Genomic DNA, 19,337 nt, shown 5'->3' on the forward strand with positions numbered 1-19,337 from the left:
TCACCATGCCTAGAAAACTGGCATCCAAACTGCATGCTCAGGCTCATATGCCTAATAAACAAATGCTTAGAATGGCTGAAGACCTTATTACTTTAACTAGGGAAAGCCATCCTTCCCCCTCTAAGAGACCTAGAACTGATTTCCTTCTGATTCTTTTGATGAGGAATTTGATATTTCTGTTTCTTCTGATTACCAGGATGTGTCTTTATCTACCTATGAAGATTCTGATGCAGAGGATTCCATTCCTTCTGCTTCCCCTCCAGAAGATTTTTCTTTTGGTGAAACCTTGCACACTCTTAGGGAACATTTCTGCTGGGAAAGCCAGGATTACTCTGACTCCAAAAAGAGGCTTAGGGAATTCTTACTCCTTCCTCAACACAGGCCTTTAGCTATCCCTCCTGTTCTGGACATTGTAGATGATGCTTTCTTGGAAACTAGCCTTTCCCCAGACACTTTACCTCCAGCTCCCAGAAAACCAGACAGGTATTACAGAGTACTTGACTCTCACAAGTTCCTCTTCAAGAATCCTACTGCGGATCCAACAACCATTTCCCAAGGACCAAAGGGCATTAAGGCCACTGCTGCCAAACATCCTACCCTTCTGATAGAGATTCTAGAGCCTTGGACAGATAGGGTAAGAAGGTATACACTTCTGCTACTTTGGCAATTAGGGCTTTGAATTGCCAGTTTCATATGTTAAACTACCAGCATCATATTATGGGACTACTTAAACAGAAAATTATGTTGATCCCTGACTGTATTGAACATAAGAATTATAGGATTTAATGCATTCTGCAGAGCAAGTTGGTACTATCACTGGGTTTGTACTTAGAAGGCATGCTTGGCTTAAGGAGCAAAACTTGCCAGATCATGTTAAAGCCAAATTACTGGATGCTCCCTTAAACCAAAACTGCCTGTTTGGTAACAACGCAGAATAAGTCCTTAAAAAGATGGAGGAAAAAGCTAAATCTATTCAAACTGTTAAAGATTTCCTGCAAGTACAGCCTCCCAGATTTAGTAGGCATTGGTCTTCAAAGAATTGGTCTTTTCCAGTCTCTTCCAGGCCTTCGCAGTCCAAACCCAGGAACAACAGACCACCGAGGTTACAGTCTCAGACTATGCACAGGACTAAGCAGTGAGGGGCTCCCTCATCCAAAGCAGGGAGTAGTAGGGCACCCCCTACAGAAAAATGTCACAATGACTTAACCTTAACCCTTTCAAGCCCTGCTCAACTGCCTGCTCCCTTAGGAGGAAAGCTCACCCTGCATGCAAAAAACTGGGAACTCATTACCCAGGACAAATGGGTTTTGAACAGATTCCCAAGGATACAGATTCCACTTCCACACCCTACCAACCCCAAATGGCTGGCCAGACCTACCCCCAAATCAGTGGGCAGAGGCCCAACAGCAGGTTGTCTCTCTTATAAGTATCAGGGCTATTCAACCTGTCCCAGGAGAAGAAAGGGGACAAGGTTTTTATTCAAGACTTTTCCTGGTACCCAGAAAAGACAGCTCCTGGTGTCTTATCCTGGACCTCCCTATTCTAAACACCTTTTTGGTAATCCCAAAACTCAAAATGCTAGCACTTCAATAGATGCTTCCTATGCTAGGCAAAGATGCCTGGTTGGCAACCTTAGACTTAAAGGAAGCTTACCTGCACATTCCAATAAGGGAATCTTGGAGAAAATACCTATGCTTCAGGGCAGGCTCCATGCACTGTCAGTTCTCTGCACTTCCCTTTGGCTTATCTACTGTGCCTAGGGCATTCTCAAAGTGTCTAGCTCCAGCCATTGCATTTTGCAGGCAGAGAAAAATTCAAATACACCCATACTTGGATGATTGTCTGATTCAGGCAGAAAGCCAGGACTTGCTATTAAAACATTTGGCATTCATAAAGAAACTTCTAACCTCTCTAGGGTACACCATAAATGAAAAGAAATCTCACCTAGTACCCTGCCAACAGATTGTATTCCTGGGAGCAAGCTTGAACACAACTTCCCAGATGGCTTTCCTCACTCCAGAGAAACAAGTTTACTTGACAACCTACTTCAAACTATTGGCCACAAAGACCCAGCTATCTGCAAGGAAAATTCTGCAAGCCCTGGGGTTCATGGCCTCTTGAATTCTACTAATTCCATATGTAAGGCTGCATATGAGGAAACTACAATGGTATCTAAAAAGCCTATGGTGTCAACATTCTCAGGACCTGGAATCAATGATTCCTATCATTCCTTGTATAAAGACAGAGTTCCTTTGGTGGGCAGAGGCCTGCTACCACAACAAGGGGCTCCCTTTCACTCTACCCCCTGCCACCCAAATCCTAACAACAGATGCATCAGACTATGCATGGGGGGCTCACTTGGCAGGGCAGTGCATTCAGGGCAAATGGAACCTGAGACAGATGCACCTGCATATCAACCAAAAAGAAATGTTAGCTGTACAGAATTCCCTGACAGCCTTCAAAGACCACATTCTTCCAGGACAGTTATTGGTAAAGACAGACAACACCACAGTTATGTGGTACATAAACAAGCAGGGGGGAACCCACTAGTACCCTCTCTGCAGACTAGCCATAGCTCTGTGGAACACAGCCTTGAGCTACCAAGTGCACCTGCAAACTCAGTTCCTGCCAGGCAAGCTAAATTCACTGGCAGATGACCTAAGCAGAAATCTCATGGGCCCACATGAATGGAAGCTGGAACAAAAAATATTCAACCTCTTGAGGAACAAATGGGAGACTCCAGAGGTAGACCTGTTTGCCTCACCTCAAAACTACCAATTGGACAAATTCTGCACAAGGACTTCCCACAGTCAAGCCTGGAAAGTGGATGCCCTGTCCTTTACCTGGGAAGGCCTTTCAGTTTATGCCTTTCCCCCTTTGCCTCTCCTCTCGAAGGTTCTGCAAAAGATCAAACAGGACAAGCCAAGGACAATACTGATTGCATCAGACTGGCCACGCCAGCACTGGTATCACCTCTTGTGCAGTATGACACTACTGGAACCATGGCACCTGCCTCAAACCCCTTTCCTGCTGTCCCAGCAGGCGGGCCAGATTCTGCACCCTCAGCTTCAAACCCTGAACCTTGCAGCCTGGCTAATTCCTTGAGCTCTCCAATAGCATCCCTCAGTAAGCAGGTGCTAGATGTCATTCTGTAGGCAAGGAGGCCTAGTACTAGAAAATCCTATACTGAAAAGTGGAAAAAGATACTGTTCCTGGAGCCAGACTCGGGATAGGCACAACAGTGCCGAGCTTACCTCATATTCTTCAGTACTTAACAGAAGTGCTCCACAAGGGCCTATCCTTCCCGTCAATTAAAATTCATGCCTCTGCCATTTCAGCATGTTATAATACTGAGCCACCCCTCTTTTCTCACCCCCTGCTAAAACAATTCCTTAAAGGGACCAAAAATTTAAGACCCCCCCCAGAAGAGCCCCTACACCAGCCTGGGACCTTAACTTTGTATTGGAAAAGCTTACTCTCCCTCCCTTTGAGCCAGCTGCAACTGCTGAGTTGAAATTCATTTCTTGGAAAACAGCCTTTTTTCTAGCCATCACTTCAGCAAGAAGAGTGTCTGAATTACAAGCCCTTGTGGCAGTAGAACCCTTCATTATCTTCCATGCAGACAGGTTTTCTCTCAGAACCAACCCATCTTTTATGCCCAAGGTGGTGTCTAGTGTGGCCCTAAATCAGTCCATTCATTTGCCTACTTTTTTCCCTAATCCACAAAACAAAGGAGAATGAATACTGCACTCTCTGGATGTGCACAGACAACTTAGATTTTATTTGGACAGGACTAAGCCTCTCTGAAAATCTGAGCAGCTGCTAGTGGGCTTTGCTGCAGAGGCAGAGGGGAAGGCCATTTCAAAGCAAACCATTTCTAAATGGATAGTCCATTGCATTCATTTCTGCTATAAGCACCATGGAAAACCTACCCCACAAGGGATAAAATCACATTCCACCAGGTCTGCACCTACCTCTACAGCCTTTCTCAGAGGAGTCCCTACCAGGGACATCCTAGAAGCTGCTACCTGGACCTCTGTAAATACCTTCACCAAGCATTACCACATGCCTATTTTTTCTAAATGCAGAGCTGATTTTGCCACTGCAGTCTTGCAGGGCTTAATAGCTGGCCCTAATGCTCTCTAACTTCCTCCTCCCGTCCTTAGCTTTGGAAATCAACCCAAATGTGATGACTGCAACAGTGAAACACAAAGAACATGGTACAGTTGTGTACACTTACCATAAATGTAGATGTTTGAGTGTATTCACTGTTGCATTGCTGGTTACCTTCCCTCCAGCCCCCCTGACTTCTTTTGGCTCTACCCTTCCTTCTTGTTTGGTGCATTTAGGCTTTCTGGTGTATTTGCTTTTTGATGGAGGTGTGACATAACATATAATTGCATCCCATTTTGGGGGCACATGACATCTGGGGCAAGAAAAACTGATGTAATGGCGTCGGCTGCATGTTTTATACCCCTGATGACCTGACGTCATGGAAGAAGAGACAGTATCCGACACAGGAATACAAGACTCTGGTATTCAGGCCGCTTGCAGGCAGATAACCCAAATGTGATGACTGTAACAGGGAATACACTCAAACATCTACATTTATGGTAAGTGTACACAACTGTACTTTGTCCACACACACACCAATTATAAAGGCACCGCCCCTTGTAGTTTGCATTTTTACTGCCACTGACATGCCCTCTGGCCAGCCTTCTGTTGCCTGCTATATTCCTTGCATTTTCATGTTGTCTTGGGGCCACAGGCATTATTCCCCCCCCCTTGTGCACTTGGTTATTGAAGTTTTGGGTGTGGCACTACATTCTTCTCTTTTCCTGCAGAGAATTCACAACAGCCATATTTCTCTGCAGCTGAATGTCACTTCAGCCCATGTGTCACCAAGTAAATGTATCAAAGGAAAATGTCTCCCTGCCAAGGCACCTGAACCCCAAAAGTATTAATTAGGTTCTGAATCAGTCCCATGAATCAGGGACTAAAGCGCTAAACTTTTGTTCCAAATAAAGTATTAATTTACTATGTTGGCTTTGCGTACCCTTGTTTATTATTCGATTTTATATATTGGTGTTTGCTGCCTGAGTTATTGGTTTATACATAAATATATATATATATATATATATATATATATATATATATATATATATATAGATTTAGATATATAGATACATATATATATATATATATATATATATATATATATATATATATATATATATATATATATATATATATATATATATATATATATATATATATATATATATATATGTGTGTACAGTTAATTTCATCTGATTACCTTTTCATCTTTTCATGTAATTGCAAGTTAATTGAAAACACATTTCATCTAAACCACATTTGGCTGAAACACAATTCATAGAAAACTGAACAAGGTTGTAAGCAATCACTGCTGGTGTGGTTTAGGATCTTAGGATCATAGGAACTACAAGGCAAATTAGTTTAAAATACTGTTTGTACCTAGCCAATGTTCTCTCTTTTGTTGTACTGCACTTCTAAAAGGTTGTGTTTGGGCACCTGGAGAGATTCACTGTGTGTGATGTTTTCTTTTTTCTCTGTGGTTTTGCAACAGTTGAGTTAGTATATTTAAATAAAGGGTATGTGCGAGAAACAACCCTCACATGGTGGTGTTGCAAGACTTACCCCGGTCAAAAATCAAAATTATTTTGAAGAATATTTGCTGTGTATGAAATTTTCTGTGAAATGTGATTCAATGAAATGTGTTTTAGATAAAATGCATTTTAAATAATTTTTTCAATGATTTTTGATTAGATAAAAATAAATTTAGATGATATGTCATACACACACGTATGACTGGATCTAGTGAAGCTAATCAAACCAAATGTTGTCAAAAAAATCATATTAACATTGTGAATGGTCCAAGATTTAACGTCAGAGCTATTTGTAATGCCTTTAATTTGCTAATTGTTCAGTAGGAGGTATGGTGTTCAAGGCCTTGGCCAAAGTAAGCCTTACTATACTCTTTCAAGGGAAGTTAACTAGATTCAATGGACATGATGTGGGTCTAGTTTGAAGAGGTAGTTGGAGACAGACTAGTTAGAAATAATAAGAAATTTGTCCCAGACCAATTTCTTGCAGACCTCAAATCATGTAATTGGTCCATCCTAAAAACTTTACCCTTAGATGAGAGTGTGTCATACTTTAATGACACATTCCTCAAGATACTTGACTCCCATGCCCCAAAGCGACTAATCAGAACTAAGGAACGAATCGCACCTTGGCTAACAAGAGATACTAAAACCAAAATTAAACTCAGAGACCAGGCCTGGAACAAATGGAGAGCTACTAAAACTCCCCTAGATCGCACCAAGTTCCTACAGCTTAGAAACTCAACCAAAGCAGCCATTACTTCAGATAAAAAACAATATTTCTGTCACCTCCAAGATAAACACCAGCATAACCCTAAAAAATTTTGGGATAGATTCAACAACCTCCTTCATCCAGGTAAATCTACCACCCCCAGCCCTGATAAACTCATAGGGAAAGATCCAGGAGAAATAGCCAACACTTTTAACTCTTTTTTTACTGAGACCATTCAGTCCCTAGCCAGTCAGCTTACCTCTACTCCCTCACCTGTAACCTTAACTAAAGACCCAACTCACCCCTCCTGTAACTTACAACCAACATCTACCTCCTATATACGTACTCTCTTGAAAGAACTCAAACCAACCACCCTAGCGGCTGACCAACTCCCAGCCAAATACTTACAAATAGCATCTGATGCCATAGCATATCCCGTTTCAATCCTGATTAACTGAACCATAACTGAAGCTACCATTCCCTCAATCTGGAAAATCTCTTATATCATCCCTCTCCACAAAGGAGGGACCTCCACGGACACATCTAACTATAGACCCATAGCAATACTGTCTCCACTAGCCAAAAATATGGAACGTTGTGTTCACAAACAACTCATAAGCCACCTTACCCTTAATAGCCTCTTGTTTAACACTCAGCATGGTTTTCACCCCCATTACAGCACAACCACTGCTCTTCTCTCCTTTGTTGACTCAGTCATTTACAACCGCAATAATAAATTAATATCCTCCGCTCTCTTTCTTGACCTATCGAAAGCCTTCAGTATGGTCAATCACCAGCAGCTGCTCCAAACCCTGGAAACCCTTCATCTTAGCAAATTAACTATAAGTTGGTTTAATGCTTACCTCTCTGGTAGAAATCAAGCTGTTCAATGGCAAAACAGGCTATCAGACCTACTCCCCAATAATATTGGTGTTCCCCAGGGCTCTATTCTCGGTCCCCTTCTCTTTTCTGTCTTTATAAATGATCTTCACTCAGTCATTCCCAAAGCCACCTGCATTCAATATGCAGATGATTCCATCCTGATCTGCTCTGACGTCTCTCTCGCCAAACTCCAAGCTACAACTCAAAACTGCTTTACCATAGTAGAAAAATGGTTCTCAGAATTAAAACTCTTACTCATCCCAACCAAAACCAAGTTACTACTATTTTTCCCCACTGTAACTACCTCCCAAGGAAAAGAACCTCCAAATGCCAATAACCCAACCTTCCATGTGTCTTCCACCAATGGCACCATTATTGAACCTGTCTCCCACACCAAACTACTAGGAGTGACCATTGACCACAAGCTTAAATTTGATACCCACGTCAGCCTGACCATCAAGTCGGTAAACAAGAAACTCGGGTCCATGTATAGAATAAAGAACTTCTTAACCCCACACACCAAACTAACTATCGCTCGCACCCACCTCCTCTCCACCCTCCTATATGCCTCCCCGATACTTTCCTTCCTTAACAAGAGAGAGCTCAATAAACTCTCTACAGCCTATAACCATATAGCCAGATTTATAACGGGAATGCCTTATCGTACCCACTACTGCCTAAACCTAAGGACACTTGAATGGTTAGAATTACCCAATATTCTCAAACTCAATCAACTCACTGAAGCATTTAAAATAATCAACCAACCAGACAAAACCCCATCACTGAGTAGAATACTTACCCCCTATTCTAAACTTGCGTGCCTCAGATCATCTAAAAGTCTCCAGGTACAGACCATTAAATCTAACAACTCGGGAGGTGAAGCTCTCTATGCCAATTCCATTGGAAAATCCTGGAATTCCCTACCAAACAACCTAAGACTCATGACCTCTCTTAATCAATTCAAAAATCACCTCAAAGAATTCCTTAAGTCCCACTGGCTATGCCCCTGTTCTAAACCAGACTAACATCAAATGTCCAGGACCACCTAAGCCACTACCCAGCCCAGAATGATCTTTCTCCCCTTAAGGTTTCTCAATGTAATCATGTTAGACTACCTACATAAGTTTTGTACCTGTTTTAAACTGTATGTAAAACCATTGTTTTTTTTTTTTTTTATATTCTTATGTTAATAACATTTACTTATGTTGTATTTTATATGTACCTTCTTTTCTTCTGGAGCTTTTCTCCCCGGGCCTCTACTGAAAAAGGACATGTATCCAGCTAGACTAGCCCGGTCAACAAATGTAAAATAAAAATAAATAAAATAAATCTTTTCTATGTGATCTTTATTGACAATGGACAGTCTGAGTTTTTGGTGATAAGTGGGCCTTGGTTAGTCATCGCTGGTGTAAAGGTTGCACTAAATTTATTTGATAGTGTGTTGGCAATGTCTTCCAGGTCAGAATAGGTGGTTGCATTTTGAATAAGTTCAAATCATTGTTGAGTGTTATTATTTATTTCCCTAATGTAAATATAGAAGGATTTGTTGCCATACATAAGAAACCACACACACATTGTACTCATAGAAAGATCAATTTAACAACCCTGCAACACACCCTGCTGTAGAATACTTAGACGCTGCTAATAACTTAACCACGATGTTTGTCTCAGCACTCTCCCAAGTGAAAAGGGGATTGATTTGGCAAAAGTAAATAAATAAATTAAACAAGTACATACATACATACATACATGCATGCATACATGCATAAACATATAAATAAGAAACTATGCATCTCTCCCTCTCTTTCCATTAAAACATTTAATTGCTGAACACATATAATATTATGCCAGGGAGATATCCTCAAACAATCCGAGCAGACCTCTCAAAAAGTGGGGACAAATTTCACCTGAATCAGGGACAAGTCAAGAAAAACTCAGGGACAATCAGGGACACTTTTAAAATATTAGTGCTATTAACTTGAAACATTGACAGAATCAGAGCATGTGAATTAATACACATTTTCTGAAGTAAAAGACGTTTATAACTCTTAATTATTGTCATTATTCATTAAGTGTAATTCGCCACCTTTCCTCCAAAAGTCACTAGTTTTAGGGGGGATTAAGAGGGACAGAGTGAAAATTTGAGTCAAAATCAGGGACGTCCCTGAAAACCAGGGACAGCTGAGAGGTAGGAATCTGAGGATATAGCTACTGAATACCCTGATGATTTCCTAAGCTGACTCAAACTTCATTGGGAAACATACAATCAAAAGTGGATACATTGCCAAAGATGTTAGCAGTAGGGGGCAACCTTAAGCATAGTAGTGTGCAAGCAATTTTGCCTGGATGAGAATTCAAACCCTACAGAAGAAGTACATGAATAGTTACTACATGTCTGTTTGGACAGAGCTGTTTGGGCCCCTTCCTAGGAAATTTTCAATGAGAAAAAAAGGGAGAGAAAGACCAGAGATCCAGTGAAACAATTTTAATTTGCTCCTATTTCAGTATAACAGTAATTACCCAACCAGAAATAACTTCTGTTCTTCAGGAAACCACAGCTGTTTAAACAAAAATATCCTTTTAAAAAGATCTCTGAATCTGCAGCTAACTTACTAGGTTTAAAGTTCTGAATCTGCAGTTAACTTACTAGGTCTAAAGTTCTGAATCTGCAGTTAACTTACTAGGTCTAAAGTTCTGAATCTGCAGTTAACTTACTAGGTCTAAAGTTCTGAGCGGTTAATGAGCTGCTTCCTGTACCCAGGTTCCAGGGTTTGACTCCTTCTATTTCATTTGCCTGCTGTGTGACTTTGATCGAGTAACTGAACCAGACAGAGCTCCTGGTAACCCTTCAAATGGGACAGCTCTTTACAGTAGGTTTACCCAAACAACAAACAGGTAAAAAAAAAAAATAGTAGAGATCAAGATATGTATGAAGCTATAGAGAGGGGAGGTAAGTCGCCCCTTGCCTATGAAATAAACAATCAGTATTAACTATGCAATTCCACCCTGTATCCCCTCCTTTACGACTCTTCCTTTCTCTCCTATTCTCATATCCTTGGTGAGAGACTTTCCTAAAAAATGGGTAGAGAAGGATAAGGGAGATTATACCAAGAGATGTTTTTAATAGTACAGAATTCATAAACTTTCTGTCCTTTCCAAGGAATATCTTCCATCTCTACAAACAGAGACAGCGCAAACAGTGTTTGCAAACTCTTACTGTATGAAGCCATATAAAGAGTGCCTCAAAAAGAACAAAGTAAAGAGAATTATTCCAGACTGTTCATTGCTTCAAACACAGATGGTCCTGGTAGATTCATTTTGGGCTTAATCAGACTAAGCAAGTTTTTGAAAGTTATAGAATTCAAAAGGCTAATGCTGCACCAGGCCTCCTTTCTTTGTTTATTTATTGTCATAAACAGTAATATGGGAAATGAACTACTAGGAACCATAGATATTAAAGATATGTGCCTGCATATTCCAGCATACAGTGACTGGCAATTCCTGAGTTTCAGAGCAGGATGTACCTTCAGTTCAAGTTCCTGTTATTTGCTCTTCCCATTGAGCCCTGAGTGTTTCACTGATACTTATCCCTACTATTTGTGTATCTCAGGGCTTGGAGAATTTGCATTTAATTTTGTCAAGAGAATTAGCGGATTCAGACACTAACCTTAGAAGAGTTGCAAAAAGACTTGCTGTATACCATCTATTTCTGTACCAGCATGCAAATTTCTTTTGATCTTGAGATAAGTCCTGTGTAACACCTGCAACCTCAAATATCTCTTCAAATACCATGCAAGACACCAAGAGACAGGTTATTATTGCCCCAGGAAAAGACCACCATTTAAGATACTTTGCTCACATTGCCAAAGTGGTATACTTGACAGTGTAAACATTCAAGAAATCTCTGTTCTGTATCTTATCAACATTTTTGACTATGTCAGTGGGCAGGTTGTGCATAAGAAAGATAGAGTGGTACTTCATGAATCTCTAAGAGGAGCACTGGCAGCTACTGGAAGAAGTATTGTCATTGACTGACCCTTACATAAACAAGAAATTCAGATAGTAGTCTTACAAGTGTTACCCAACCCATGGATGCCATTTGTGACACCAGAGAGTATTCAGACATTGACAACAGATGTCCTAGACCCGTTTGTTGGTTGCATACTGATCACTGCAAAGTCCAGGGCACTTGAAGCTCCACAATGGTGGGCAAACACATCAGTATAAAGGAAATTATGGCATTATTGCTAGCTCTGTAGGTACACAAAACAGTGTCACACCCGAGTACATTGAAATGAGTAACAGACAACACCACAGTGATGTGATTCACATGTAGGCAGGGGGACCCTTTTTTTATCCATTATGCAAACTGGTTGTAATGACCTAAGACCTGGTCCTTCTGGCACATACTTCCCCTTCAGATCAGAACTTCATGGTATACAAGCTAAACAAATCCTCATCCCACCTCCACAAATGGAAACTGGACAAGTCTTCTAGAGCCTATGAAAGAGGTAGAGAACCATGGAAATAGACCTGTTACCTTCACAGATAAATTTCTGGCTCGAGAAGTTATGTGTCAGACTTCCATGCCAAGAGACTTGAGCAGTGAATGCCTTTTCCTCACACTGCACAGAGAGACTCATTTACAAATGTAATTGCTTCTGTCTTTCTTTCACAGAAGCTCCAAAAAGAAAGAACAGAAAAAGCAAGACAAATTCTGATAACCCTCTCTCTGCATGAAGTCATTATAGTTCAATAAAATGATTCAAATAAACAAAGAAAGATCACTACCAATATTTTTATCCTTCCAATAGTAAAGAAATAGTCTTTATTGCATCCACAGCTAAGGAACCTCAACCTGGTGGCATCAACATCTTTGTCTCGTACCCTACAGGCCCCATTTCACTAAGAAAGTGTTACATATTGTGCAAGAGGTCAGGAAACTAATTATTAGGAAATCTTATTGAGTGAACTGGAAGAGTTTATCTTTTTCCATGTAATTCTAAGAATACCCTTCCTACTGCAACCAAAGAACATACCCTTCTACAGTATGTAGCTGAGCTGTCCCACATGAGGTTATCTTATACATTTATGAATGTGCATCTGTCAGTAGCTTATCTCCCAAAGGATGTCCCCATTTTCACCCTCTTCACAGTTAAGCATCTTCTGAAAGGAGACGTGCATCTCATTCTCCCCACCAAAATTATTTCTGCTTTTAACCTTAATTTTGTGGTGAAAAAGTTGGCCTTTTCCCTCTGAAACGCATCACCTTGATGAAACCTTATGGTTTGATCCTTAAAATATTTTTTTCTGGTTGCTATTTTATTTGCTAGGAGGATGTCTGAACTGCAGGCCTTAATACATAAAGAACCACAGACAGTCTTCCAGAAGAGCAGGGTAAAACTTAGAAATAAAACTGTGCTCTACATGCCAAAAGTGGTGTCAGAAGCTACCCCAAGCAAAACTGCCCAGCTGCCAGTATATTAATAACTTAAACAAGCGGATGAGGATGTTGCTTTAATATACGTGCATAAGCATGTCAGGTACTGCTCACAGAGAGAGCTATGGATTTCAGTTTCTGATCAGCGTTGTGTCTCCTTCATGCTGTGCAAACAAAGTACATGAATGTCCAAACAAACACTTGAAATGGCTGGCCATTTACATCATAGTTTGTTAATCATCATGCAAAAAAGCATTAGAAGGACAAGTGAAGGAATGACCCACCAGGGCAACAATAATCACAACAGCTTTCTTTAGAAACGATTTAGCTCAGAATATCTGTGTGACAGCCAGTTGGCCCACTACTCATACATTTTACAACCATATAAATTGCACAGTCAGTCCAGGAGTAAGGCAAGCTTTGCCACTGTGTCCTATGACCACTGTCATACAGCAGTAGCTAACTGCTTTAGTACTCTTCACATAGGTAAGGAGGAATAATACTGCAGCTGTACTCTTTATACTAAACATAGTACAGTTGTGTGAGTAAACTCATCATTACAGTATGCACTCCATAAGCCAGATTACAATTTGTATCTTTAACTGCCAAGACTTATATATGCAGCTCCAGCTTTAACAAACCTCTGAAAAGTGTCACTTAACCAACTTGGACAATGCTACAATAAAAATGCAAAAATCAGTGCCAGCTTTCCCATCAGATGTCATCACTGTCAGGTTCTACATTCATTTAAATGGTTAGAACTAACTCATGCTTTACATTTCTTCCAACTTAATATAGTCGACAACATACTAAACAATACAAATAATTCTCTCCTGCCTTTCTCCACTTAATAACAAAATACATATGAAGACAAGTACCTAAATCTCTTTAACCAAACTACTTAGCTATCTCCAAAATCAAGTATCATTTTGATTCCCTGTATACAGTATATATTGTAAAGTCAAACAGCTCCCTCCCACCCGACCTTAGCATCAAAACTTACATCACAGCTTTTCAGACAGAATTAAAAACTCATTTAACTTCAATATGGATCTGCCACTGTGTCAAATGTTAACTTAAACCATTTTTTTTTTGTAAAATAGCAGTAAACCATCTCTTTTCACCAAATCTCTTATTCTCTTTCCCGCAACCCGTAAGCACTTCCCATACATCTCACTCTCTCTGCTTCATCTCCCATACATCTCCCTGCTTCTTCCTTCTTTAATCCTACCCTCTTTTCTTTCTGTCATTACAGGTCTTCTATTTTCTGCTGTCCCTTATTTCATCTACTGATAATCACTTGAAAAAGAAGTAACCATTCACATTTATTAATGTACACATATTTGTATCCTTAGCTTTATCTAACATATGCTATGTAAATGTTATTTTATGTATTATTTTCTATGCATTGCCTACTAATGCAGCACATTAGCACTGTGTGCTTATAGTTAGCTAATGTTTTGCCATTGAGGAGCTTTTCTCCCCAGGGCTCCACTGAAAAGGGGCAATATCCCAGCTGGGCTGTCCCGGTCAACAAACCAAATATTATTCCATTTTGCTAAGTAGGGAAGAGCACTGATCCCCCTTGACCAATTTCAGTCTTAGCCCAGCGTGTGAATTCACATCAAGTGGATTTTTAATTTTTTTTACAGTAAAAAGAGTGAACTTACAACAAAACAGGGATAGTTATACACATAATAGATTATTTAACAATTAATTAGCCGTATAAGGTAATTGAAGGACAGTATCTTTGTTAGCATTCCCTAACCTTGGGTGGAGGATAATCAGAGTCCTGGAATGACCGTCTGTGTTTTAATGACTTTTTTTTTTAGACATCCCTTTAATTCACTGATGATCTTGAGAGGGTGATAATCTGACAGGAGGGAAACCATCTGTCTCTTCTGCCTGCCTTTTTCTTTTAAAGAAGGATATTAAATAAGAAGTTGTCATTGTCCCACACACCTACTCTCAAGTTTTACAGGGTGCCTCCAAATGCCCCTGTTATACGTGTTTAGGCCTAGTGAGACAAGTCCCACACATTGTATAATGGGAGACATGCATCTTACCCCAGAAGCATAGTTTGTTCTTTGCAAGGCACACTTCTATGTGATATTATTAGTCAAAAAAGAATTTGAGATGGTATGGCCAGTCCTACTTTAAAGCAAGATGTCGTGCTGACAGTTTGGGAAGAGGATGAGGTCAGCTTCACTTTGGAAATACCTAAAAATCCAGAGAATCAGGAAGGATGGACAAAGGTCCACCTGCTTTTAATTTTTATGGATAAGGAATGATAATTTAGCAATGATCCCTCTATTCAGACATCAACTGTTATGGTAAGCATACTGACACAGCTGTACTTTTTTATTGTCCAATTAATTACTGTATAAACTGTAACTAATAAATTATTTTAACTGCTTCAAATAATATTCAGAATTATCTCACCACAACATAACCACTATTATATGGGTTTATCTATTCTTATGTATTGAGTAAAATATATGTTTTTGAGATAGGTAGGCAAGAATGTGGTTAACATATGTTATCTTTGCTAATCCAGTTATAACATTTTTTTTTACTTTTTTTTGTAGTTGCTGAAGAAAAATGGGATCTGGAGAAAAGGAAGTTGTGGTATGGGTTTGCCAAGAGGAAAAGATTGTTTCTGGTCTGACAAAGTATACTACTTGTGCTGAAGTAGTCCAGGCATTACTGGAAGATAATCATGCCATGGCCGGGGACAAAAAGCCTTTGTTAGGAGCCCCCAATGAGTATTGTATTGTTGAGAAGTGGAGAGGTTTTGAAAGAATCCTACCACCTCAAACAAGAATATGGAGACTCTGGAGAGTCTGGGGAGAAGAGCAGCCAAACATTCACTTTGTTCTTGTAAAGGCTGATGCTTTTATGCCCTTCCCGCCATGGAGAACAGCAGAGGCAAAACTTGTGAAAAACAAGGACAGGCAAATTGTAAAAAAGCCAGTACATTACATAAAGTCACTGCCAATGGAAAAGCAGAAAAGAACAGTAAAAAAGGCTTTCCGGAAACTGGCAAAGATAAAACAGGAAGCTCTTCTGCAAGACAGAAACAACATGGAGACCCTTGTACATTTAATTATATCCCAGGACCACACAATCCACCAGCAGATTCAAAGAATGAAAGAACTTGACATGGAAATTGAGAATTATGAATCCAAAATGCATAAAACTAGAGCTGAACTGCATGGAGTGAATTATGTACGTAACACTTATTTGTTAGATGCTGCTTCAGCTGATTGCAAAGGTGATACTGCCGATGCAACAGCAGAACAATGCCTCAGTGAAGGTGATGCAGTTTTACTCTTGGAAGAGCAGCTCAGGAGCTACTATGAACTAATAGAAAAACTGTCTACAGACATTGATATGGAAACAAGAAGTGCATATCCGGAAGTGAAGGACCTGCCCCACTTATCCAGTCCTTGTAGCAATGAACAGGAAGATACATGTCCTGAAACTTTGCTGAAGGAAATAGAGAAAAGCAGGAAAGACACTTTGGCATTATATTCTCAGCTTAATGCTGTCCAAGATCAACTGAAGCAGAATGCGTCACTGCTGGAAATGAAAACAAAAGAATATGACCAACTCATTGAGCAGGTTAATTCAGTCCACATTTCAGACACAAGTAGTCTTGGACAATTTACTACTGAAAACGAGTCAACAAAATACAACACAAGCAATGTTGCTGCATCCTACAATTTTCTTCATAAGTCATCAGGCACAGACATGAATGATACAGACTCTGACACAGGTATAAGCTCTACTCACAGCCAAGACTCTGTGGAAGCAGCACTTACAACAACATAATGCATATATGTGCACCATGTTGTTTTGTATATTTTACCTAACAATGGAAAACAAACTGCTGCAAGTAAATTTGAAAGTTTATTTGCCCTTTACAGCATAGCAAGCAGGAAGATGGACAATTGTTTGAATGTTGGCAGATAGAAACATTTGTCTGACAGCAGAATTTTATATTTCTGTTTATAGCAGTAATTTAAAGAAAATGTATTTTGAAGTACCTTTTTTATACCTTATTCATTGTGTTTAACGTGGCTATTGTAACAGTAGCTGATATAATTATTTTGATGTACTGCCTAAATGTATTAAAGCAGAACTGCATGGAGCCCTGTCACTTTCTTGTGATTCTCTGGTTTACTACAGTATTCTAAAGTCATCAGCAAGGACCCACATCTAAAATTGCAAGATGCTACTATAGACAGTTTTTTCATTCTCAGTGAAATTATTTATATGTAAACTATTTGTATGTTGTGTTTGTCCCATTTTATTTTGTTATTGTGCAAAGAGTCACAAATCTGTACAAGTGTGTACATTTTTTAAGCACAAGCCACAGAAAAGACATCGTAAATGTCAAACAGACCACTGTAGCTTTTTAGGTAAGAAAATATATAAAACGACTGCTAAGATTTGTTTCATTATGCTTTGTAGATGGGAATTGTAGCTATCATGACCTTCACTGAATGTGCAGATAAATGCTAATATTGGCATAAGCAAAATGAGTATTTGCATATTTTTGTTCAGATAAGGATTTTTATGTTATTCCCAAAGCTGGCTGCCTCCACTCTCTTCAGAGTACATCAGAGGAGACATGTTGACTATAGCCAGGGGAAAATATCACTGCAAATATAAATATGTCCTACTAAGCATTCTGTAAGCAATCAAATGTAAATGGACTTATTCACCCTCATTGCATGCATTTTTATGTAGGCGTATTACTGGTGCATTTGTATAGACTTACATATATCGGTGGGGTCCTTCCTTGCACCAGATCATGAGTGCATTTTCCTGTTGTTTTAATGATATAACTTGTGGTATTGCTTATGTGTTTGAATTTTTCTTATGTTTGTATATAATCGTCTGTAGTGTTGTTCAGCCTCAGCTATAGCTGTATCATATTTTACTTCATTATGTTATGTCACCTGCTATACTCATTGTCAACAAGTGCAGTGTGCTTGTGTGTTAAGTATTGTGTCATTTGTCTGTATCTGTAAACAGTATTAATTGACTGCTTTTACTTTCTTTTTGTACACTGGACTGGGTAGTGGCTAAAAAGGGCCCTTTGACCAGCTCACTTTTCCAGTTATCAGTTAAAGTTAAATAAGTAAAAACTTCAAAATCCTCTTGCAGTTAAGTATAATAGAACACACCTTTAGTTCTTTCTATATATATATATATATATATATATATATATATATATATATATATATATATATATATATATATATATATATATATATATTGTTTTCACACAGACACAAGGAAGGTTCTACAATTTACAATGTCAGAGTACTCATAGTTTTCTCTCTAAAATGAAGGGTGAGTCCACATATGTCTTCAGAGCACCCCTATATGTCAATTCTGTCATTTGGGAAGTAGTAGTGTTAATTTCTTTAATTATTTGTGTCTGGTTCTGAAGCAGGTATGCATTTCTCTACCCTCACTCACTCTATAAAACCTGTTGCATATATTCAAAGTTCATGCTGTCTTCTAACTTCTTGCATAGAGGCTCATGTTTCTTTTTGCCACTAATACTATGCCAGGTTTATAAATAAAACCATTCAGTGAAATGCAGCTGTAAACAAACTCTACAATAAAAGAAAACCTCATTACCTGAAATAGTAGAACAACAATTCAATGTGCTGTAATCAATCTTAAAAGGGTTAGTAATGAACTTGGGAGGGACAAGATGAAATCCTACAGAGTTAATTATAATCTAAGCAATTACTATGTTTATGAAGTATAACCACAAAACATTTTTAATTATGTAAAGAATCTCAGAAATAATACCTAGCATTCAGCCAAATTTACCTTTAATAACATCACCCATGCAAACCCTGAGGGTTTAATTACATCCCTGAAGATAAATTCTTCTCTGAATTCTCTGTCACCTTCAAACTTTCCAGCGTGAAGTATCCAGTCCATAACTCCCCCGACCCCGACGTAATCACATCTGAAGAGTGAACAGATGCTATAAGTGGTTCCTAGGTAAGTGATCTCTAGGACCAAATGAAACCCAGCTCGATGAGTCAAGATGACATGGGTCTATATCATATAGTGAATTGCACAAATTGCGAACGCTCATAATATCAAACGCACCGGACCTCGAACTTCCTATTGTGGGGGACTATGACCCCCACCCCCCGCTAAATATATATTCCATCTCCGAGATCGCACTACAGTGAGGAAAGGGCAAATATCCCATTCTTCACTGCATCATGATATCATAAAAAGCACTTTGAGGTCCAATATGTTCAATATTATGAGCATTCGCAATTTGTGCTATTCGTTCATATGATATAGACCCGGATGACATACCAGACTGTTTGCTTTTCTTTTTAAATCATCTCCCATGAGATTCCCCCCTCTTTAAACTATTCAACCAGTGCCTGTCAACTGGATACACACCGGAAGCCTGAAGAACACATATAGTATTTCCTTAACCCTGGCAACTGTAGACCGATCAGTCTCATCTGCATCATTTGCAGGAGCATCGGAAGCCTACAATCCATAGACCCTAACTAATTTGCTTTTAGGAAGGTAGATTGTGCCTGTTAAACCTAACTAATTTTTTTGAAAGAGTTGCTGTGATGCATACCTCTCAACCCTGTTA

The 19,337-nt window shown here is 39.3% G+C and overlaps 1 protein-coding gene across 2 annotated transcripts in view; it reads left to right on the top strand.

Moving 5' to 3' along the window:
* The window catches only part of RASSF9 (Ras association domain family member 9), a 114,105-nt gene extending 96,273 nt beyond the window's left edge, over positions 1 to 17,832 (top strand). For both annotated transcript variants that reach the window (XM_044088430.1, XM_044088429.1), the window contains one exon: positions 15,268 to 17,832. In XM_044088430.1, the coding sequence (XP_043944365.1) occupies positions 15,281 to 16,513 (1,233 nt within the window). In that variant the 5' untranslated portion in view covers positions 15,268 to 15,280 and the 3' untranslated portion in view covers positions 16,514 to 17,832. The remainder of the gene's footprint in view (positions 1 to 15,267) is intronic.
* The last annotated feature ends 1,505 nt before the right edge of the window (positions 17,833 to 19,337 follow it).

The sequence above is a fragment of the Protopterus annectens genome, chromosome 11.part0 (genome assembly GCF_019279795.1).
Source record: "Protopterus annectens isolate FY-2018-M chromosome 11.part0, PAN1.0, whole genome shotgun sequence".
Taxonomy (NCBI): domain Eukaryota; kingdom Metazoa; phylum Chordata; order Ceratodontiformes; family Protopteridae; genus Protopterus; species Protopterus annectens.